At 54.5% G+C, this 23,544-nt stretch overlaps 6 protein-coding genes across 6 annotated transcripts; 3 read left to right on the top strand and 3 right to left on the bottom strand.

Annotated features, from left to right (window-relative positions):
• Window positions 1-489: 489 nt before the first annotated feature.
• On the top strand, window positions 490-1,732 carry N7459_005007 (bZIP transcription factor; the record flags this gene model as incomplete). Its single annotated transcript, XM_056944191.1, has 5 exons — window positions 490-547; window positions 626-680; window positions 734-1,222; window positions 1,277-1,576; window positions 1,645-1,732. 5 exons carry the CDS (start codon window positions 490-492, stop codon window positions 1,730-1,732), a joined length of 990 nt encoding a protein of 329 aa, XP_056801074.1.
• A 217-nt stretch (window positions 1,733-1,949) lies between these two features.
• N7459_005006 (putative lipoate--protein ligase) lies at window positions 1,950-3,394 on the bottom strand (the record flags this gene model as incomplete). The annotated part of the gene is made up of 3 exons (XM_056944190.1): window positions 1,950-2,201; window positions 2,256-2,363; window positions 2,423-3,394. 3 exons carry the CDS (start codon window positions 3,392-3,394, stop codon window positions 1,950-1,952), a joined length of 1,332 nt encoding a protein of 443 aa, XP_056801073.1.
• Window positions 3,395-3,671: 277 nt separating this feature from the next.
• N7459_005005 (bifunctional chorismate synthase/riboflavin reductase [NAD(P)H] ARO2) lies at window positions 3,672-5,003 on the top strand (the record flags this gene model as incomplete). The annotated part of the gene is made up of 3 exons (XM_056944189.1): window positions 3,672-3,706; window positions 3,761-4,122; window positions 4,180-5,003. The coding sequence occupies 3 exons, from the start codon at window positions 3,672-3,674 to the stop codon at window positions 5,001-5,003; spliced, it is 1,221 nt and encodes a 406-aa protein (XP_056801072.1).
• Window positions 5,004-5,752: 749 nt separating this feature from the next.
• Window positions 5,753-8,650, bottom strand: N7459_005004 (uncharacterized protein; the record flags this gene model as incomplete). Its single annotated transcript, XM_056944188.1, has 1 exon — window positions 5,753-8,650. The coding sequence occupies one exon, from the start codon at window positions 8,648-8,650 to the stop codon at window positions 5,753-5,755; it is 2,898 nt and encodes a 965-aa protein (XP_056801071.1).
• A 1,135-nt stretch (window positions 8,651-9,785) lies between these two features.
• N7459_005003 (ankyrin repeat domain-containing protein) lies at window positions 9,786-12,494 on the bottom strand (the record flags this gene model as incomplete). The annotated part of the gene is made up of 1 exon (XM_056944187.1): window positions 9,786-12,494. One exon carries the CDS (start codon window positions 12,492-12,494, stop codon window positions 9,786-9,788), a length of 2,709 nt encoding a protein of 902 aa, XP_056801070.1.
• A 6,804-nt stretch (window positions 12,495-19,298) lies between these two features.
• N7459_005002 (putative serine/threonine protein kinase) lies at window positions 19,299-22,898 on the top strand (the record flags this gene model as incomplete). Its single annotated transcript, XM_056944186.1, has 1 exon — window positions 19,299-22,898. One exon carries the CDS (start codon window positions 19,299-19,301, stop codon window positions 22,896-22,898), a length of 3,600 nt encoding a protein of 1,199 aa, XP_056801069.1.
• Between the last annotated feature and the right edge of the window lie 646 nt (window positions 22,899-23,544).

Here is a 23,544-nt window from a genome sequence, read left to right as displayed (position 1 = left end):
AACTGCGGTATGGCAATCAAGTGGTTGTCGAGAATATGATCATTCTGTTGGCAGCCTCCTCCCCCTTTATATCTCTTTCTCAGACGGACCCGAGCTCAACTGCATTGAGTTCATGGATAGATCTAGGAAACTATGATCATCTCAACAATCCACAATGTCCTGCCGCAGTGAACTAGCGTTGACCAGCTTACTAGTCAATTAGTGAGTTAACCATTCCGAGTCCATTAAACGCTAACCTAAAGAGGGAAAACAATCATGTCAACAAGGGTCCGTTATTCGAGTTAGCGTCCTGCGAGCGGAAAGATCGGCCAGTCTAAGCCTTCCAACTTTATGATGGAATCACGAGTCTAGGCTCCACGATGATTAGTGGTAGCTTCTACCAGTACTATCTCCTTTTGTTCTCTCCCGCTTCCTTTTCCTTTCTCGCACGGCACTCTCTACTCGGAAACTAGAAGCCCGCGATCGACCTGCCCGGCTCTTAAACTCAGCATGAAGAAAGCATTCACCTTCCTTCCTGGGCATCGACCCGCCAAGGAGCCCAAATCAGGTAAAACGCTTCTAATGGGTTTCCCAATGGGGCAGCGTCTCACTTCCACTTGAGCATCATACGCTGACAAATTGACAGGCGACACTCGTTCAACTTTCTCCAAGCGGCGAGAACAACTGAGAAATGCCCAGCGGTACGCAGTGCCTGTTTGATCATTCCATCAAGAACTAGACTCAAGTTTAGTAGCACGTATCGGCAGCGAAAAGATGACTATTTCAAGAGCCTCGAGAAGGAGGTCATCCGTCTACGTGCTAGTGAAGCCGATCTCCTGGGTCAACTGAAAAAGGCCCGCGACCATGTCGAACGCCTCGAAGGAATTCTGGGCAAGCACCAATTATACGAACTCGCCAATTCCGATGGCGAGGCGAATGGTCCTAGCATTGGAACCGATATGGGAGTGATGAAGCCAGTTGAACCCTACGACCACGACCACCGTGACGATGCACTGAACTTCGGTGATCTCGAGCTGGGGACGGATTCTCAAGGATTCACTCCGCCCGTTCATCTGCTCGGCCAGCTAACAGACAGCGATACCACATCTGACTACGCCCCAAATCTTCATGGCAACGTTGAGTCAACAAAGAGTCATAGCCAACCACCGTTGCTCTATCCACAGCCCCATTCCCCTCTATCTCACCCAAACTTGACCGACATGGGCATGGAATTCGTGTTGTCGTAAGTATCAGCAAATCACCAAAGATCGTCAATACTTTCTGACTAAAACTCCAGGCTCGAAAGTCCGTGTCTACCCCATCTTGAATCTCACCAGGACAAGCCCAATGGCCATGCCCTCCTTTTGACCACTGCTTTCTCGTGCCCGCAACACCAACATACAGTGTCGTCGTTACAGGATCCAGTCGTCATCTTTGACAGGTTGCTCGCCCTATCGAAAGACCTCGTGCAGGAAGATGAATTGAGCCCAACCCAGGCGTGGTCTTACCTTCTCGCACAACCCATGATCTATAGTTTGGATATAGGCAAGCTCAGAAAGCTGAGCGCCTCGCTTTTGAAGATCATCGAGTGTCATGGGTATGTTTGCTATTCTATTGCAGTTCTTTCATAGTCGAGGCTGACGTGGCAATGACTCCGTCGATTAGATTCGGCGCTGTCATGCGGAGGGATGCTTTCGAGTCGATACTGTGTCAGCTTCCTCAATTGCCACTTGGAGATACAGCCTCTCGATAGTAATCCTCGTATCCAGCTGGGTGAGCCTGTGAATCGCCGGTGACGAGAGTTCTCAATCCGAGGCACCAATGTAGACAGGTAATGGTTATAGATTACCTGGCGTGAAGATTATTGATCGTGTTACTATATTCTTGATGCGCCAGCAAATGGTGGCTGGTTATGATAATAGTATATACATTGAATGCACGAACTGATACACAATGCTCAAGGTAGGGCATCAATGGCCCCCTAGTAAAGCCCCTAGATATCGGGCCAGTTCTTGCACCAGAGCGTCATCCACTCCATCCGTCCCATTCAAGCCCTGTTGTAACATCACTTTCCAGCGTTCGATCGAAATCTCATGCAAATGCTGACCGTTTAGAACTTCATGCATGCGACTGGCTTGATCGGAGGCGACGGACGCATCCGACGAAATAGAGACATTGCTCTCGATGATGGCGCCGTGTTTTAGACGAAGGAAGACACGGGTCTAGATGTGATGTTAGTCTTCACCTAGAGGCATCCGTTTATTCTAATATCTTACCGAGGGAGGAAGTGACGGCGGCAATGGGGGCCGTTCACGAGGATCCTCCTCGATAGGGTATGTGGAGAAGGTAAACTGCGGCGTCTGCGTGTATTTCCATTCCAAAGACTACCATGTGCTTTGTCAGCGAATTGGATACCTTCAGGGATAAGAGCTCTAGTACTCACCTGCAGTTCAGCAATCCCCTTCCCAATATCTGGCTCCTGTTCGCCTTGCACCTCTCCAACCGTACCTACAACCCAGCTCTCTCCAGCAAAAATTCCTGGTTCGACGGCATGGGCACGCCGCGCGCGAACGACGGCATCCGAATGAACCCCATACAGCTGCGCAAATTCTTCAACCACGTTCGCCGTCACTCCCTGCATAGAGAAAAAGGACTCTGCCAATGTACTCGAGACATTCCCCACGGGTGATCGAACACTCTCAACGCCTTTTGCCTGGATATAGCTTCGCGCCGGGGAGCGCAGGAACCGGCCCAGATCATGAATGTTGGGCGAATCCAGCAAGCAGGTGCCGTGGTGCAGGGCTCTGTGTCGAGTAAGCTTGAATGCAGACCCGGAGATTTTGCGGAATGGAGGTTCGTCGGCATCACTTTGTGATTCCTCTGTCGGTGTCATGACGATATCGTGTCGTTCATTAACGCTCGTGTTGCGCGCCCCTATACCGTGCAACGCGCGAACCACCATTCCCGCATGCTTATTCCGCGTGAAAGAGGTGCGCGGAGAGATGACGCTGTAGTTCAGGTTTCCTTCATCGTGGAAAACAGCGCCTCCACCGGATCTGCGTCGAACGTAGACGGCCGCATCGGCCAGGGCGGTGTTGGGTCGACGGTCATTGTAGAGCGCGCGAAGGTCTGTTTCTAGCCACGGGTTCTGGTTGCGTCCGATGACCACACATGGCCGATTGATGTAGAGAAAGAGGATACTCGAGTCGGCTGGGGCGTTTTCCAATAGGAAATGCTCGATCGAAAGGTTCACGTAAGGGTCGGTCGACTGCGACTGGTAGATCTGGTGCACAGAAGCCGGGCGGGAGACTAGCTCGGCAAAGCGGGTGACGGGATATGAAGAATTATGGCGAGCCCAGAGTTTCTGCGTCGCACTACCGCCACGGAGCGTCGTGGAGCAGCATCGTCGCAGCATTGGGAGCAAGGGAGTTGCATTGATGGACTCGGGATCAATAATGATGATCGCCGCCAAAACGCCGCGGCCGATAGTCGGTCGCGCTAGTCCCAGATAGGAAGCACATCGATGAGTCGATTTTCTGCAATCCGCTTTTTTGGGCCGAGCATCATTTCACGCCTGCAGTCGAATTTCTTGGTGGCTGGCGCTGCCAATTATTGTTCTTTTCTCTCTACTTAAGCCTGGTGTTTTCCTGCTCCTACTTGCACACCCTGAACTGTCCAGTCCATCAGCAAACATGTCGACGTGGGGTGAACATTTCCGAGTCACCACGTACGTGAGCCCCTCGAATATCGCAGCAACTCCAGCCTGCTAATTCCTGTTTAGCTATGGCGAATCGCACTGCCGCTCAGTCGGCTGCATTGTTGACGGCTGCCCTCCTGGCATGCAACTCACCGAGGATGACATCCAGCCCCAGATGACCCGCCGTCGTCCTGGACAGAGCGCCTTGACGACCCCGCGGAACGAGAAGGACCGAGTCGAGATCCAGTCTGGCACAGAGTTTGGGATTACGCTGGGCACACCAATTGGGATGATGGTCCGCAACGAGGATCAACGGCCGAAGGACTATGGTGGTAGCACAATGGACCTGTACCCCCGCCCTAGCCATGCCGACTTTACCTATCTGGAGAAATACGGCGTCAAGGCTAGCAGTGGCGGTGGCCGCAGCAGCGCTCGTGAGACCATTGGTAGGTGGACCCAACATTCAGAATGATATTTCCTGCTCTAGGCTAACACTCTCCAAGGTCGGGTCGCCGCCGGCGCCATCGCCGAGAAGTATCTCCAACTGTCGCACAACGTCGAGATCGTCGCCTTCGTTTCCTCTGTCGGCAACGAGTACCTCTTCCCACCCACACCCGAACACCCTACCGCCTCAACCAACCCTGAATACCTGAAGCTGCTGGAGACCATCGACCGCCCAACAGTGGACAGCTTCGCCCCGATTCGCTGCCCGGATCAGGAGGCCTCCGCGCGCATGACCAAGGTGGTCGAGAAGTTCCGCGACAACCACGACAGCATCGGTGGCACAGTCACCTGTGTGATCCGCAATGTGCCAGTCGGCCTGGGCGAGCCGTGCTTCGATAAGTTGGAGGCCAAGCTCGGCCATGCCATGCTCAGCATCCCCGCCACCAAGGGCTTCGAAATCGGCTCTGGCTTCGGCGGCTGCGAGGTTGCCGGGTCCATCCACAACGATCCCTTCATCGCCTCAGCTTCTGAAGACGGCACGCAGCGTCTCACCACCAAGACCAACAACTCCGGCGGTATTCAAGGCGGCATCTCGAACGGCGCCTCCATCTACTTCCGCGTCGCGTTCAAGCCCCCGGCCACCATCGGCCAGGCCCAGACTACCGCCACCTACGGTCTGGAGGAGGGTGTGCTCGAGGCCAAGGGTCGTCATGATCCTTGCGTCGTTCCCCGCGCTGTCCCCATTGTGGAGGCCATGTCCTCGCTCGTCATCATGGATGCCCTGATGGCCCAGTATGCGCGCGAGAGCGCGAAGAACCTGCTCCCGCCGCTGCCCAAGACGCTGCCCACCAAGCCGGCTACCAACGGCGCCCCCTCCTCCTAAGCAACACTAACGGCTTGGGCGTCGAGATAAAAAGTAGCCGTGGTCTATTTCGGGGGGACGAGGAAATATTCTATAGATATCGTTGTTTGAATTGCCCACCCTTGTGATCTTGACTTGGATTTGTTGCACCAGTCCACTCTGCTGGGGTATCTATAAATCCTTGCGATGATGTGAAGTGCGCCAGATACAAAATTGTGAATGAAATGCATGAGCCATGATTCCATGAGACTCAGTTCTCTACTAGACACTCTACGCATCCACCCTAGACCGCATCATCGGTAGGTAGGTACCTCGGAAATAACCCCCCAATGTAAATCGAAAAGTGAAAGCAAAATCAGGAGATCCATTTGTACTGCCGTATCAATTTATCTAGACAAGCGCCAGTCCGTTCACTCCACGCACCCGCCCCATCGGCTAGTCCGGTCTCCGACGCTAGACAGATAGGGCTCGTCAAAAACAACAGGACAGACATCCACTCCATGCTTGCGCAGTCGAGGGCGAGGCATCAACACCTCATGGATATCAAGCTAAGCACAAAACCACAGGAACAAACAAATCAAGCCAAGTCAATCAATCCAAAAATATGTGCGCCTGCTAGAAGGATCGTGCCATGGCCGTGACAACGTAAATCAGTATCTTGTGTGTACAATCTTCCCCTTAATCAATCCGTCGTGGATAACATCGCGCGTTGGCAAAAGAACAGTATCAGAAGTACAGGAAGGAAGTGAAAAAAAAGGGCGATGCGCAGACTAGCTGCTACTGACACGGCGCGGACCTATCGGTGCGCTGAAATTCCGGCTGGTAGAGCGCTCGGAAATGTTGTCCATATCTCCTGCCGTAGCATTCACGACGCGCAGCTTCTCTCGTGGGACGGTGTAGGTCATTTGCACACGGCGGCCTTCGGCGGCATCTTCTACATCCCAGTCATCGTCGTCAAAGGTATCGTCGTCGCCAAGGTAGCCTGGGGCCCCTATGAAGAGGTCGTCGCGTGTGGATCGGGCTGCACTGAAGGTATTATCGGACAATCTCTTCTTCGCGTTCCAATCCCTGGCGCCTTGTTTCCGGCGGAACAACTCAGCGGATGCGCTGACGGCTCGACGGGGGGTGTTGGCACCGCTCCCAGCTGGATTGGGCCCAGCTCCAATGACGGTACTTCGACGGTCGATGCCGGAGGCGAGCGGAGCTATGTCGGGGTCTTCCTGGGCGGCTGTGCTGCGCCGGGTAAGAGTAAGAGCTCGGCGGACGGTCTGAAGCATCCATTCGGACGTTGTGGGCTTCGACTCACGCGGGAGTTTGGAGGGTGATGACTCTGTGGGAGTGATTGGGGTGATAGTAGTATCTGCGTCAAAGAGTAGAGAGGTGTTTTCTGCGGCGCGCTCAGAAATCGTAGTGTGTGCAGTTGAATAGGAATCGGTTGAGAATGATTTCTCTGAAGGTGCACCGTTTGCATCCACATTGCTGTGTGTCGTCTCCCTGCTGCGTGTTGGTCTCAAAGCAAGCTGCTCAAATGATTGACGGCCGTGGCTCGCCCAGCTCAAGGGCCGATCGACCAAGACAGCGCGTGCCTGGGAGACATGACCGGTGCGTTTGGAAGAGAAGGAGAAGCTGGAGGCATCTGAGAGGTTTGTGGAGGTTCGATCACTCCTGGTAGGAGAGACGCGGCCATCTCCTTCAACAGCCCCAATGTCCTTTCGTCGACTGTAGAAAGGACCTAGACCGACGCCAAAGATAGTACTTCGCGGCGTACCAAATGGGGTGTCTGTGAATGGATCCTCTGGTTCGGGGACCTGAGGGTTTCTCTCGGTGGGAATCGTTGCCATTAGACGTTCTCGGAGGATTTCCTCGTCCTCCTCGCGTTCGTCGATGGGGTGGATTTCACTACTGGGGGTATCGCTGCGGCGCCAGTCAGTGTGCCCTGAGGGTCGGTAGGGTCTCGTTTGACTATGAGGTCGGCCCTCGGCCCGGCTCTCTGGTCGACTATTCTTCCCTGGGCTGTGGGAATCCATGAGCAAACCTGCTCTTTCTGCCGAGGCATCGCCTTGTTCTTTCCATGAAGGCCGTGTCGTGTGGCTTCGGCTTCCTGCCCAGGGGTATGTGAGGGCTGTATCTTGTTTCTCGCTCATCTGGGAGCTGCGGATGCTACTCGCTTGGTAGGGTTCATCTCGACCCCAGAAGTGAGAGCGCTCAGCGCCCAGGGCCAATTCACGGAGTTGCGAGTCTCTTTTGCCTCGGACTGTGCGACGTCGATAGTATTTCCATGCACAAAATAGGATTAGTATGGCGAGAGGTAGTCCCAGACCGATTCCGACCCCCAATCCGGCTTTCTGGCCCGTAGAAAGGCCACCCTCATGCGATCGAGATGCCGGGGACGAAAGACTCGAAGGGTTGGTGTAAGAAGTAACCCAACTGCTTGAAGTGGAATTGTAGAGGTAGACTTTGGAGTTGTGCGTGGCCGAGGAGGCGGACCGCTTGGAAGATTGCTTGGGGATAGTGTATCCTCCAGCGATCATCAGCACACCACCTGGCAGCATTACCGCCGAATGGCCGAACAGGCCGGTTCCGTCGGCGATTCCAGCTCCTTCTGATGATGCAGCTGTCCACGTCCACTCACCAGTACCACCATACTCTTCTCCAAGCTCTAAGATCGCAAGTTGAGGATCGGCAGGAACCGAAGTGTCTCCCACCCAGCCTCCAATAACGAACACCTTCGTGCCATCTTCAGAAAGAACAGCAGCATGACCCGAGCGAGGCTCCACGGGCGGTTGTTGTCGAACAGCAAGCTCAGTCCTCGGTATTCCTTCGGAATTCACGGTGACAAAGCTCCAACTTTCCTGCGGTACCGAAAACACGGCAAGTTGGGACATGTTGAGGAAGGCCTGACGAGTATGTCCTCCGATCAAAAGAAAGTTCTGCTGCGTTTCGGTCTTTGGGAAGGTGGCTGACAGCGGGACAATTGCCATCCCAGCCTCTGCGACAGGCGGCGCGCGGTTTCCAGTCGTGACAGCATCATATTTGGTGCTCTGGCCGGTGGCTGGACTCAGCATGACCATGGATTGGGAGTAGTTTGCGGCGGAGACCCATGTCTGGTTTGTCGTGTTCTCGAACGGACACATGCCACCAAAGGTGTACATGGAGCTCTGACTGGTCTTGCTGGGAGCGAATGTGAACCCCGCTGCCAGGTAGTTGGGTCTTGTGTCGCCCTGGCCTAAACCTACAGAGACCTGGCTCCAGGAGCCGTTGCCGGTATAGCTGCTGTTGTCTGGCTGGAAGCGCCATAATACCGGCTGTGCGGATGAATTGTGACAATCTCCGACATAGACGGTGATTGCTCCATGGTCATCAATAGCGGGCAGGAAGGCCGAGCCCTCGCTCGTACTCTGAAACGGGGTTTCTGCGAGCAACGTGTGGAAGGATGGATTGCTGGTGTCGATGCTGGACGAGATGTTCAGGGAGAGGAATTCAATATTGCCCGCAGTGGTGCTGCTGGGCTGGATGAGGTATGCGAGAGAATCATTGTGTTCCGCAGAGAGGAAGGCGTAGGAGGGCGTGTATGGGATGACGGCCGCAGCAGGATCGAGCAAGGCTAGGAGAATCACCGACAGGGAAAGGGGATTGCGCTTTCGACGGTGACGGCGGTGGTTTTCCATGGCGCGCATTTGCGATCGCTATCTGAGACACTCTGATCAAGGGCGACAATGCATTCCAGGATCGGCGAGCATGGCGCCACGCGGTTGACAGGAGAAGAAAGAGGTGTCTATTGCAGAGCAACAGTAGACATTGCCAGCACAAGCTAGTTTGGCAGGATTTGAGTTGGTAATGCAAAGGTGCAGGCGATGTGAGGGAGAAGATACAGAGGTGTACACAGTGGTGGATGGCATCATCCGGGAGCTACAGCTTCTCCAGCGTAAACACGGCCGATCGGGGCCGAGCCTCCACGACCATTCCGATGGAACCAATCAAATTGACCCGACTCTATTTGTCCAGATTTCCGTCCTTTGTTTCTCGTGGCCAGAGGCCCGCCATAGGCAAACCCGACGGTAAATGGAGTGCCGAGAGCCAGATCGTCGTGAGATCAACACAGTTGCGCCGGCAACGGGGCCGAATGTGGCGGTCGCATTGCGCGTAACCGAGGACAACAAGACCGCTGGACGAATACGCTGAGGAGAATTTGACCGCCGTGGGGCCAAATACAGGTGAGTTAAATTAATAAATATTAGCGTCATGTCAAAGAGGCTGCTATACACTTACATAAAATAATTTCCGTTCCATGTAAAGTACTGGGCAACCGTGGGAGCAGGGTACATGACCTATAGAAGTACCTTGCCAGTATTGCCTAACTACATGTTGGTCTCGCTTCGTAGAAGATCCTATGCTCTGTGAGGAAAAAGCCTTGGTCATGTTCGGCATACTGATCAAGGCAATGATCAAGCTAAAATGGAAGTACATACAGCAGACGCCACATGCACCGCCAATTCTCCCTTTCGACGGAGCGAGAACGTAACCCTAACCGTATGGCGTGAGACGGGCACAGACCTGGACTATGCAACAAACGAACGAGAGAACGAGAAAGGAACCGTGAAACTTCTCTAATATAGGGTACATTCATTATTCTTCGATTAAATAACAGAGACAGTCGTGTTCAAGCCCGCGGAAAATACATAATAGCATTCCTTCGGGGTCGGGAGGAAGGCTGAATCGCTGAACACATCCCAATCAGCCGGACGCGACGCTACCAGCATCCATTCCATAGAAGATTGAAAGATCGTGTATTATTCAAAGACATCAGTCACTTGCGAGAGCATTCTCTCGAAGAAGCTGGGTCCCCTCTGACCAGCCTGCGGCATCGGCCATGTCCAGGATTGACCTGCCCGTCTCCTCGTCCCTCTGAGCGAGATCGACGCGTCCGCCTTTCTCAATTAAAAGGCGCAGCAGCCGGAGGTCGCGATCCTCAATGGCCTGCATGATGGCGCTCCAGCCGCGATAGGTTTTGTTCGGGTCGGCCCCCTTGTCGAGGAGCAGCTCGATCATAGAAAAGTCACCGTCGTCGCATCGGCGGATTGCCTTCACAATGGGCAGATGCTCTCCGGGGGCGTTGGGGTCGGCACCCCCTTCATTTAGAAGGAAACGCACAATATCCGAGTGGCGCTCACGCAGCGCCGTCGTCAGGGGTGAGAACACGCCACCGTTCTTCCACTCGACATTGGCGCCGGCTGCCAGCAGTAGCTTTATACTCTCCAGTTGGTTTGCCTGTACGGCCTTCTCCATCACCCCCTTGTGACCGGCTAGATCAGTGATGGAGGGCAGAAGTAGCTCCAACAAGGCCGGCGACTGAGCTGCCATATATACGGGCCAGTCCTGGCCGCGCAGATTGGGATCCGCGCCATGGGCCAGCAACCAAGTCACCAGCTCCAAACGCTGCTCCCGGATGGCCGTAGTCAGTGCCGTGTGGCCATGGGAATTGCGGTCATTCGGGTTAGCGCCCCCTTTCTCCACCAGCCACCGCAGACCCTCCGGGCGATTCACCTGCACGGCCATCTCTGTGATTCCTGGCGGGCGGTGGAGGTCAGCGCCGGCAGCCACCAAGTCTGGGAGAAAATGCAGGCGGTCGTGAGTGATGCACTTCCAGGCCGGGTACTCGGATGCCATCAAGTTCGGATCAGCGCCGTGAGCCAGTAGCAAATCGACAATATCGGCGCGGTCATCGCGAATGGCCGAGCACAGCGGCGTATATGTTCCGTCTTTCTTGCAATTGGGGTCGATGCCCGCCTCGAGCAGGATACGCACGGCTTCAAGACTGTTGATACTCGTCGCCTGCTCCATGATGCCAGGAGTTTTTCGGATATCAGCGCCGCGCGCAAGCAGGACGCGCAAACAGTCTGGGCGGTAGACAGCAGACCAGAGGGCATGTTCGGGGCCTGGCAAGTTTGGATTCGCGCCGTGGTCCAACAAGGTCGCCACAGCGGCCGGTTGATCGCTTTGGACCGCCTCGCACAGCGCAGTCTTGCCTTGGTTGTCTTTGCGGTTGGGGTCACTGCCAGCTTCCAGCAGGATCTTGGTGAGCTGCTCCGGCGCCCGCTTGCGGATTACCCGAATCAGCACCGTGCTGCCATTGCGCGTCTCGTCATTCGGGTTACCGCCATGGGCAAGCAGTGATTGTGTCAGATTGATTTTGCCGTTGGCAATGGACCAGCTCAGGGGCGACTCAAGCTCTGGCTTAGCTCGGTAGTTCGCGTCCGCGCCGTGTTTCAGCAACAACGTCGCTCCATCCACGAATGACTCCTCTACGGCTAGAAGGAGCGGCGTTTTGCCCGGTGAATCTGGGATGTTGGGATTCGCACCGAAGGCTAGCAACAGCCGCATCCCCTCAATATCGCGTTGGCTCACAGTCTCGTTGAGCGGGTGGAAGTCCTCTCCCTTGTCCGGCGACACCCCACTATTCAATAGCTGTTCGACTATGGTGTGATTCTGCCCCCGAATGGCGGATGGGAGTGTGCTTTTAATACTTGGACGAACACCGGAATTGGTCCGGTTGACCATACGGAGCTGCGGGTCAGCCGTCGGTAGAGTGGGCTTTCCGGCTAGCCCTATCTCGCGATCCGTATGGTTGCGAAATTCCGGGCCCAACGCTTCCGAGCTTCTCCTGTTCTGTCGGCGGTGTTGCGATGCATGTTCAATGGAGGGTGGTGTGTCAATCTCGCGGTCGGATTGAGAGAGAAGAAAGGAGTTCAGGGAGAGGGTGGAGGACATGGTATCTGAGATGTTGTCCGGGATACGAGTATGGTTGCTTTGGCTGTGATTCTCGGACGGAACATATCTCGGCGTACCGAGAAGACTGGATGACTCCTTTGGAGGCACGGAGGGCGCCGGCGAAGCCGACTGCACGGAAATGGACGGCTGCTTTTGAATTGATGGCGCCGTCCTGACCTGTTCAAGAGACTGAGCCTTGTTGACGCCCATCACCGACCGGCCTTTGGCTATGCGTTCGAGCGCGGCAGCCAAACTAGCGTATCCAATGCCCACCGATTCCTCTGGTCGTGCTTCTCCGAGAGTCCAATGGAAGGCCATGACGCTGATCTGGAGCGTTTCGGTGGTCTTCTTCAGCGACTCGCGAATGCGGCCGAGTTCTTGACCGGGGCGATGCAATCCTCGCTGAAGCTTTCCCAGCGTCCCACGGTGCTCAAACTGAATGAGCTTTGAGATGGCCTTCTCAAGATGCTGGAAGTCGCGGTATGCGGTAATGAATTTCTTTTCCACCTCGTCGAGAATGACCGCCGGTAGAGCGCGGTTGGCGGCGGCCAACTCGGTCAGTCCGGCTTCAATGGCCCACAGAGTGCGACAGGTATCGAGGAAGGTATGGGAGAGATCGTGAAAGCCATCGGGCAAGTCCTGGGTGGTGCTGAGGTAATTGAGCATTTGTACGGAAATCTGGTTTCCGAGTTGCGTGGCGAGAGCCGAGATCGAGCGGATGGCTTCCTCTGCCATAGTGGGCATGATTTGCGCCAAAGGCGAGAGGCACGCTCCCAATCGAGATAGAAAAGACAGACAGAGGAGGAGGAAGAGAAGGGGGAAAAGAGCGTGAGGGGTGGTAGGGTATGCTCATGCCGGTGGCCTGCTTAGATTAACCAGTATCTCGAACGGTGGGCCTGGGGCAGGGGCCAGCCCATGTGGCTCCACGCTTCACACTGGGGCTCCAAACCCGATCGGATCCTACAATCTTGGAAACTCCATTGCCAGGATCCGCATCTTGATTGTGGGTGGCTCCGTTCTTACCACGCCGGTTTCTGTTGGCGAGCGCAATGGCTGAGATAAGGCTAACGGATATTAAATGATACCGCGGAACGGAAGCTTGGAACGATCTGGAACGGCAAGACTGCGCGACTTACTCGTCGGGTGTCTCAGCATCCCTGTCAAAAGGATTTTTGAGTTCGAGGCACGGCAAAGTGGCAATCCATTGTTTCACTAGTGGTAGCAGCCACAGCTGAATTGAGGGGCCAAAGTCTTCGGGCGCTCGGCTGCAATGATCAGACGGAGCCTTCAACGTTCTATGGAACCAATCAACGGACGCCAACCGAGGGATGGCTATACCTGTAGAGGGGGTAGCCTCGCAAGCTATCATCATTCAGGAATGGCGGAAGTACCCGTGGACCTAAACTTGTAGCGTCGAATACAATTGCTCACCTGCCTGAACGGGATGGAATTCATTGGACTCTCAATATTACTCTCCCATATGGGTGGGGTGGGGCACTCGGGAATCATTGAGAATCTGAATTAAAGTAGTATATATGCGTTAGTGATGCGAATTTAACTAGTGCAAATAGACCATCGCGAGGATGAATCATTCTTGGCCGACAACAAAAGGGAGGGGGCTCTGTGGGAACAGTGGGGGTAAATCTATAGAAGCAACCCACATGGTAGGGAATAGTTCGATGCATGGACTAGGCGAAGAAAGACTTGATCTAATTGGATCGCAACCCTAATTGTTGAAGAAGAGAAAGAGGAGAAGACGACAACTGCTATACTTTTGTAGCTGTGTTCAGCTTTTCGCTGGAAGGGAGTGGTTCGAAGTGCTAGCATCTACCCGACGACTCACAAACGGCAACAAATCAGCCCTAAAACGGATGTGGTCTACACAGGCAATAATAATGCGTGGATTTCCAACTACAAAATGTCGCAATGATTCCATTCTGGATATGTTTGACACAATTCGCAAGGACTTGTTAGACGCCCAGCACTCTGTTCTCCATGCTCTGTTGGATTGTGTTGGACTGGCACAGCGCTCGAGTATAGTCTACAACTGAAATACCACAGAATATTGCGAGAACTTGCTGGGAAATTTACAGACACTCATATGATCAGCCTTTCAGTTAGCAACTTCTGGGCCTGACAAGTAGTCGCGAGAGAGCTTTCGAGCCACGAGAGCATGGGTAATTGAAACTCTAATCATAGTCCATCCATTGGAATTGCATTCTTTACATGTTCAACCCAGCCAGGAGAAGGGTGATGTCATTGAGATGTCGGATGCCTGAGTGATTAGGCAGGCCAATTGCGCTCAACGTAGAGGGCAACAACCTACATCGTGCTAGTAACACTAATCGATTTCCGAAACTACCTTCCAAAGCAGCCCGCGTTTCTACTAGGTCTACGCTCAGACTCGCTGTGAACCGTGGACGAACACTGGCGGGTTGGCACGCCAACCCCCGCGCGAGCCCCAAACTTCTCCGACATCCTATGTTCCATGGCGCGCTCACCTCGAAGAGACAATTGGAATCGGCCTCAATGATCTGTGTACCCAGTTCGCAGCATAGATGGGATTATAATCACGCCGGAATTCCCATTCCAACTGGCCTTGACGGATCAACATGCACGTTCCGGACAGGGCCCATGGCCTGTCGTGAGCTTTTCGGGGATCTGGTACACATGTATTGCTACATGGGCGGTGCCAGTCCGAGCCAAGGCGCATGCGATACCCTCTATCCCCTGTCTTTCAAGGGTCATCTAGTGAGCGTTCAAATTACCTCAAGCGCAGTCTATGCATTGTGATGCCACACTTTCACAACAGGCCAGTCGTTTTGAATGGAGTTGTTAAGTGCGCCGTTCCAAGCCATGCGCTGCGTCGTATCTTTTGTCGTGTGCCAATGTGCCAAATTGTCCATCCCAAGAAAGCGCGACCGAGCTGGCCATGTATGTCAAATCCGAGGTTTACCCCCATTTGCCCTGGCCAACCCAACTGTGGTGGTGTGCTAACAATGGCATACGTAGAGCAGAGAGTCAGGGGGGGGGCTCAGTCTTCTGAGCTGACGTCCCTAGCTCCAATTGGCGCAAGCGATTCATGATATCTGCTTATTGCAGGTAAAAAAAAGAGCCAGGCTCTACCATACGATTCCGGAGCAAAAGGCGTGATTGGGAAGGTAAAGAGACCTTCCATCGATATAGAGGAATCCATACGCCGTCCGGCCGAGTGCGTGGAATAGTTCACGTAGATATTGACCCGCCAGGCCGGGATGATATGCACTTCTACAAAATAGTCTCATCTCCAGTCCAGACTGCCGCTGTGATGCAGGTGCTCAGACCGTGCTCTGGTCAGTGAGAACTGAACTCGATTCGTACAGAGTTCTTGCTATCTCCTACGTAGCTGAGATCCCAGTGGATTCTATCAGACCACCTACCCTCCGCCAATCGGTCCTGATTATCGTTGAAGGCCGAATCAATCCCATAGTATTCACCAGGATTAGTTGACCATAGCATGTTGCGAAGTATAGTGCAGTCATGCAATCTAGCTTTTACGGTAGGTTGCATTAGAATTGCTTCGGTGTGAGCTAACGCCTGCATCTCGTTGGAGCCAGGTCAGAAACCAGCCACAAGAACCAGGACACGAATGAGAGCGGGGGGAAAACCCGAGCGAGATTGGCAGTTTCACTGTTTCGGCCGACGAATGGAGTATGAACAAGCGCATTGCAAACGGGGTGGCTTCACAGTGAGCTCTGGGAGCTAAGTGTAGACCAGGAATATGCATTTGCCCCAATGAGCTTGCGGAGAATAATCCTATTGTCGACCCTGGTTCACTGAATATCAAGACTATTATTGTCTGGGAGTATCTGGTTTTCTTTTCGGCTTATTTTGAGGCTCCATTCCCTCAACGGCTCGAAGCGTCCGTTGCTCGAAGGGAAGGACGATGGGATTTCGAGGTTACGACAGTTTCTGGCCCCCTGTTGCGTAGACTGGCCATGGCCGCTATACCTTCGCTGGGCATATAGACGTTGAATGGCCAATATATTCCTTTCCATGTTCGCGTTATTCCGTGTCGGGTGCATCCAAGCCAGGACTAGGTTTGGCAGACACCAAGATCAAATCCTCTTTTCGGCACACCCGACTCTAGAATGAGGAGGCATCCCAATCCGGATAATGCACACGTCTCGAGTCCACCTCGTTAGCTTCTTATTCCAAACTCCCGCTAACTTCCTTTTTCTCTCTCGCTTCTGCGACTCTCCGTCCACCCTCCTGGATCCGCAGTGCCACCGTGCCACCGTGCCTGCAGCACGGTGCACCCTGCCACATTGTGAATCGGCCGCGAGGGACGTTAGCACAGAGTATTAAGAGAGCAGGATGTGGCTCGCCCCAGTAGACTGGGTTGTGTGCAAGGCGCTCGCCGCTTGTGTCACCCAGCAGACGGACCAACGAGAGTGAGGCCGAAAGTGCAGATCCCCGGGCGCTACATTGCCATTACATACACACGAGCAATGCCCGGACGGGGGAGCGATTCGCTGCGGGAGGAACACGCGCGTGCATTGATCGCTCTGTTATGCACGAGGCGCTCCGGGCCTGGGACATTGGGGCGAACAGAAAGATCGCACCAGTAAAAGGGAGCTCCGAGGCAGGAGGAAGTTCAACTGCGGGAATTTCGACAATTTGGCAACGTACCGGGCGGGGAAGGGATGGTAGCGAAATAAGATGAACCCGAAGTGAAAAGAACGAGATGATTGAGCCAGCGTTGACGATGATCCGGAGACTCGACGGGCGCGGAGGCCGAGGGGCCCGTATTCGCACGCAGCGCCCAATGAGAATGAGAATGCGTGAGGCCTTGGGCCTGCGTCGCGCATTTGGGAAACGGTCATTCTCCGTTGCCGGGCGAGAGTCTATGCTGGACACCACGCCCGATCTCCACATTCATCAGTATGATTGCGGGGTTACCGACGCGATTTGGGGCGGAATCGTCAACTAGCGCGGTGGTCGAGGCGCTAAAGAACATCGTCGAGCGATTTGCATCAGTGCTCCGTGGGTTGCGATGACTGGTGATTCTGGGGAGGGCGTGTTCGGAGTCGACGCGGACGACAGAGTTGGAGCCCGGCCATAGGTCGTCTCTCCAGTCAGTGATTCCGAGACCTTGGCGATGATCCTACGATACCATCTAGTCTGCAACTCCCCGCCATCGGGCACCGTTTCAGGGGCGTATTGGGCTCTGCAGCGCTCGGAGTATATTTCTCTTTGTTCCGGTGGGCCACCATGGGTAGATCCGCCACTACGAAGTTCAAGAATGTGTACAGACCTGTTGTGCATCCTAGTGATACCCAGACGAGGTACGTAGGCCGCTGTATTAATGGAAGCAAAACCACGAACTCCGCCAGGGTAGATCGGGGGGCATCAGAGTTGAGCTGTGCGCTCAACCTTCGGTTTGGCCGGAATTCGCGGTGCTTGGAGGATGGGGTGAGCCTTGGTCGCAACGGGCCAGGTGCATCCATGGGCTGAGAGAGAGGGAGAGGGAGAGGGAGAGGGAGAGAAGATCTGAGCAGGATTTAATTGTACTAACTGTACCGCCATTCATACGCAGGAAAGCTCGCTAAATAACTCGTTAACTATAGTTACCTACTTACCTAGTTAGGCAGGGGCCCAGACCCTTGCATGACGTAAGAATCGTTCGATCCGGCCTCGCTTCTCGTGCACGGACGCGTCAGCCAGTCGATCCTCCGTATTCTCCATACAGTATTCTGCGCTCGGGCATTCCCCCAGGTGCACCTTGCAGGGCGCCTCCCGGTAAACTCGATGGTATGAGATGATATCCCACTCGGCATGTCTACTCCCTACTCATTTTCTTATCACACTCATTGCTCTACACGATAAACGAACCCCCCCCCCTATGGCTCCGCGTGCATCCAGATCACCCCTGGCTCGCCGCCCGCATCCGAGCGAAACGCTGGTACGGTCAACCTCAGCCCATCAAAAGGCAAAACTGCATCCCCAGGTGGTGCTGTCCACGGGCCGGGCTTGGGATAGCTGGGCAGCTGGGCAGGACAGACTTTCAACCTTTCCCGGCAGCTCGGGTGGCTACCAGAAGTTAGTTGCGACTTGACCAAGCTGAACTCATCGCCGTCCCGCTGGAAAAGCTGGGGAATGCGCGCGATTGGTCCCCGGCTCGGCCTGGTAGGCTGGTGCGCGCGGAGAACAGGCCTTGGTCTGACGGGGCGACGAAATCGTCAAGGCCGTGAGATGGATGTCGGTCGACCAAAGGGGCATTTGCACGGGTCATCCATGGTGAAAAGAACCGAATCGTCGATAGAATAAGCGTCGTCATGTCGAAAGCCAGACAGAAAAACGGACCGGCTACCGTGGGCCGTGATCGGGAACGTCGCGGTGAAGACTCAGCCACAGAAGCGAGTATGATGTCGACACCGTGTCTGGGCTCTGGGCTTCAACTTTCACAACCGCGAGTTTTGAACTGGGAAGGTCAAAAGTGGCTGCTGAACGTATTGGGTCAACGGAGACGGCACCATGGAATCCCCTCGACAGAGGCATTCGGGGTTCGCCTCCCACGCGCGAACCCAGGTGAGGCCATTGCAGGGTGCTTGGCGGCGAATGCGCCACTCGACCGTTCACGAATGGAACCCAATCCAACGGGGTTCTCGTATGCTCGCGTGGTCCACCATGCTCTCGTAGAATCTAAATGTATCAGCATCCGGCGTCAGGATGTAAAGTCGACTCACGGACCACCCGGAGTGTCGGCCGAAGAATTCCTGCCCCACCACCGGTAAGTTTCTGGCTGTACATACTGAACCCGCTTCGTATTGCTGTATCAGATGGAGGTACCTGGGACTTTGACCCCAAATTAGCCCCCGAATCGGTGATCGGCCCTTGAAGAAAAAAAAGTGTTGTTTCTTGGGGGAAAGCGGTGCGGCGTCATTGGCATTTCGACTTGCCTTGGCATCCGATCTTCGCTCTGCCCTATTACCCACCGGGACCCAACCTCCCTTTCCTCTTTCCCTTCCCCTCCAACTTTGCGACCCTGACTACAGCTCTCCTTTTTCTCTCTTCTCCCTCAGCATTCTTTCTTTGGTTCCTCGTCGACATTCCTTCTCCGAATTGTGCGTTCTGCGATCTCGCGGCAATTCCCCCTCTCGAGCCAGGCCTCCGACGCTAACGCCGAGTCCCTCTAGCATCGTCTGGGTTGTCCGTTTCCAATCGACTCCCGAATCTCCCACGTGTGTGTGGGAGCGCCCGAGTCCCTCGTGCAGTAGCAGGTCTACTAGGATCGCCTCGATCGCTCCCTTCCTCTCCCCGCTGGCCGCTGTCCGGTACACGGTCCCACGAACCCCCCTGTCTCTCCTCGAGTCCCCAACGCCTTATACCTAAAGTAATGCCGGTTCACTCGTGTATCCCTTCTGAGCTTCTTGTCAGCTCCCGTTGAAATTATCTCCAAAGCCAAAAGGGACCAAAAGTGACAGAGAATGCTCATCGCCAATCCTGGCACAGCCGGCCCGCACACCTAAACCATCAAAAAATACATATAATATCTCAGGGATGAAAATGGTGGATCGCGGGTCATCGTTAACTGGTCCAAGAGAACGGGACCAGTTGGTGACTCGTAATGGGCAAGTCTTGGGAGACCCCAAGCGGGATCCCATCCAGGCCGATGAAACGTCTCAGACATCGTCTGCATCCAACGACAAGGTTGAAGCCCGAACCACGACCAAACAGGCTCCTTCTAAACCGACCATCCCAATAGAAATCTCTGAGGCGCAAGCCACCCTCCGCCAGGCTTTTCCTCACGTCTATTCACGAGCACCGTCGACCCGCTCTTCCTCGAGCTCCCTTCAAGCCCTCAACGAAGACTATGTGGTGGATGCTCGATCCGAGCATGGCAGCATTGGCCGCAGCCCCCGAAGGGCCTCTCGACATTCAGATACCGCACCCGACTACCCTGTCTACCCCGATCAATCCTATGCCTCCCTCCAGTCTCAGATCCATCCGACCTACCAGCCACCACACCTACGGTCGCGCAGCTCTTACCCATCTCAGCCCGAATCAGCAACTCGATTCCCTCCAGCCCGAGCTGCTCGTGCCGCTCGCACTGCGGGGAACACTCCCATCTCTAGTCCAGGCCTGTTCTCGATGAGGAGCCCTCGCACAACTCCACCAGTCGGTTCCGATGAAGAGGGGTGGATCGGAAGTCCTTACCTCCACCCAACACACCTGCAACCACCAAAGGAAACACACACTGCCGAGGTGGACCGCGACCTGGTCACTGGAAACAAACTCATTAACCAATACGAGATTCTCGAGGAGCTTGGCCGTGGGGAGCACGGCAAAGTGAAGCTGGGCCGCCACGTCACAACAAAGCAGAAAGTTGCCATCAAGATTGTTCAACGGTACTCCAAACGCCGCCGGCTTGGCAAGTTGGGAAACCCGGAGGACAAGGTTAAGAAAGAAGTCGCTATCCTGAAGAAGGCTCGGCATCCCAACGTGGTCAGTCTACTGGAGGTTATTGACGACCCCAACCGGCAAAAAGTCTATATTGTCTTGGAGTACGTCGAGAATGGGGAAATTGTCTGGCGGAGAAAGGGTCTCCGCGAGATTGTCCACGTTGATAAGCTACGGCTCGATCGTGAGATGGCCGGTATCCCTGATACTCCTGCATTTCTGGAAGAGAGTCACCAGTTCATTCGGACGGCTCAGCACCTTCGTCGACAACGGGAACGGGCACGAGAACGAGTTGAAGCGCAGGCCGCCGATGCACAGCAGGGACCTATACCCGCGTGGAGTTTGGAACATGGTGCCGAGTCCTCGGACGAGGAAGATGACGGAGACATTGGGCTCACAATGAGGCGGGCATCCACTCGTTCCGTCGCAGTAACGGATGACCAAAACTCCCTCAGTCAATCCTCCACCCATGAGTCACTTGCTGCGGTCGAGGGTAGTATGTACGGTGCCTATTCAGACTATCCTTTCGAGCGGCGCTTTAGCACGGCGTCCAGCAGTTTCGGCTACGCTCCATCTGAGCCAGAGTGGTCTGCTGATGGGGATGATATGTCTTATGTTCCCTGTTTGACTATCAATGAAGCACGCAGCGCATTCCGAGATTCTGTTCTTGGACTGGACTATCTTCACTACCAAGGCATCATTCACCGCGATATCAAGCCGGCCAATCTTCTGGTGACGAGCAGCCATCGCGTCAAGATATCCGATTTCGGTGTCTCTTACCTTGGACGGCCAATGCGTGATGAAGAGGAAGAGCAAGAGCAAGAGCAAGTGGGCGAGACTGATGCCGCGGAGCTGGATGACGCCCGTGAGCTTTCCAAGACAGTTGGCACCCCAGCCTTCTATGCCCCTGAACTGTGTTACACCGGTGATGACTTTGTGGATACTATCGGATCTGTCCCCAAAATTACTGGCGCCATTGACGTTTGGTCTTTGGGAGTCACCTTGTATGGAATGATCTTTGGCCGTCTTCCATTTGTCTCGGATGACGAATACAGTATGTTCCAGACTATCGTGAAGAAAGAGGTCTTCATCCCACGCAAGCGCCTTGTGCCTGTCAAAGACGAATCGTTGAGCGCCAACGCCAACCAAAATAACTGCCGTGATAGCGACCAGCTTGTGTACGAAGAAATTGACGATACATTGTACGATCTTCTTCGGCGACTCTTGACCAAGGATCCGGTGAAGCGAATCACCTTAAAGGAGATCAAACATCACCCCTGGACCTTGTACGGTCTGCCCAACCCCCGCGCGTGGGTGGAAGAGACCGATCCTGGCTACCATTGCGAGGGCAAGCGGATTGAGGTTTCGAACGAGGAAGTCACGAGTGCTGTTAGCAAGGTGCCATTCATTCAGCGTGTGCGATCGAATGTGGCGAAATGGTTTACCGGTCGTTCATCCAAAGACAAGGAGCCTCGCAAGCGCACTTCAAATCCCTCGTCGGAGAACTTGTCCTCGACCTCGAGCCCGAGCACCTTTGGGAAAACCTCGCGCGAGAGTCGCCGGTCAAGCTTACGGGGCGATGAGGAAATTTTCCGGACTTCCAGATTTGGTGGCCAAGGAGAACATCCTCTCGCTCAGAGCGTCACAGCCAGTCCAGTGGAAGAAGAGTCCTCTTGGAGATCTTACTTCGATGCTGGACTGGCTCCCGAGAGTAAGCCTGCTCTTACCTCAACCGTGACACCTCGACCAGGTCCTCCCCGACGAGCCAAGTCCTCCATGTCTACCGCCGAGTCTACCAAGACGGTGACGCAATCTAATATGGATGCAACTCCGACCTATCGACACCGAACGGGCGCACCCTCGATCATCGAAGCTCTGGGTACCACCAGCTTAGGGAGCCTCTTTAGTGGCGCGCATAGACGTTCGTCACGAGGCGCTCTTAGTAGTCGCAGCCGGCGCACCTCTCCCTCAGGGGACTCCGCCTCTCTGGATGGAGATCGTCGCTCTGAGCCCAGTCTTGCATTGAGCAATGCTTCGGCTGTTGGTCATATGCGGTCGACCGGCTTATGGCACGCTGAATCCCCGACCCGTTCCCATACTCCAGCAATGGCATCTGTAGTGCATCGGCGCAATCGATCCCAGCAACTTACCTGCAAGTCTTCGGCAGAATCTTTTCATCTCACCAAGGAGGCACTCCTGCGTCGCAGAAAGAGCGACATCGAGCCGAGCGCAGAAAATACTCTAGCGCCCGGGATTGAAAGTGCCATGTACTCAACCGATTCCCTTCACTTGCCGTCAATAAACCCCCCTCCTGATCCTGGGTATGCTGTGGACCCCGCTAGCAGCGGGCTCACTACTTCTATTCCTTCCGCTGCAACGATCTCCTCTTCCTCCGCCGACGACTTCACCAGCGGCATGTCTCAGAGCGCCTCTCACCCCAGCATCCCATCTGTCGTTTCTGGTGCTTCGTCTCTTTCTGGCGATGGTTCGTCCCCGCAGTCGAAGGATAAAGATTCGGATGACTCGACCCAGATACCTTCAATCCTCCGCACTGGAGAAACGGTCAAAGCCCACCACATCGCCTCGCCCCGGCCATCTGAAGAGGATGAGTCCAGGTATTACTGCGACGATGAGGACGAGGACGAGTCAGAAGATGAAGGACTTGTGATCGCAAAGAAGCCAGCTCCAAAGGCTGCGCAGAGCTAATTCCGTCCGGCCGATCCACGCTCTGACCCGTACGCCCTTCGACAAATCAATCACTCAAATTCCCTGAAACATCTTCCCCCACGTCTACAAGCTTCTCCGTCACAGCCACGCTCCACTTCGACTCTTCCTGTATACTGTGAGGTCGTTGTATATCATCTTGCTCGCCCACGAGGCCATTTCTCGCCCCTTTTCTGAACTTCGTGGCCTCCTAGAGTCTATTGACATACATTCTACATGGCTTGTACATATACATTTCGTCTGGGTGGTGCCCACCTCCGCCATGCTGTGAGATTTCGTTGCTCCTGGCTGTCCACAGCGATGCCGACCATGGCAGGCTTGATGGTTTATCATCCTCCGCCCTCGATGCCTCTGACGCTGTTTGGTTCACCCGATCTGCGGTACTCAACCTGGTGTTTTTAGCCTGACGTGGGTCGCGCAGGTCTTGTCGAGCTCTATTTATTTCCACATTTTATCTGTATGTAATGATGATGCCGGGTGGGGCCCCGCAATCTTTGTTGAATTTCTGTCAATGATGCTTGCATGATACATGATGTCAAGGCGAGGAGACGCCTGTTGCAAGAACAAAGTGACGAATGAAAATGGGAATTTACACCGCTTCGAATCACATCACTCTCCCCGCTGTAGG

This window comes from Penicillium hispanicum (assembly GCF_028827665.1).
Source record: "Penicillium hispanicum strain IBT 35686 chromosome Unknown utg000004l_segment0_segment0, whole genome shotgun sequence".
Taxonomy (NCBI): Eukaryota; Fungi; Ascomycota; class Eurotiomycetes; order Eurotiales; family Aspergillaceae; genus Penicillium; species Penicillium hispanicum.
This window is presented reverse-complemented; position numbering and strand designations above follow the sequence as displayed.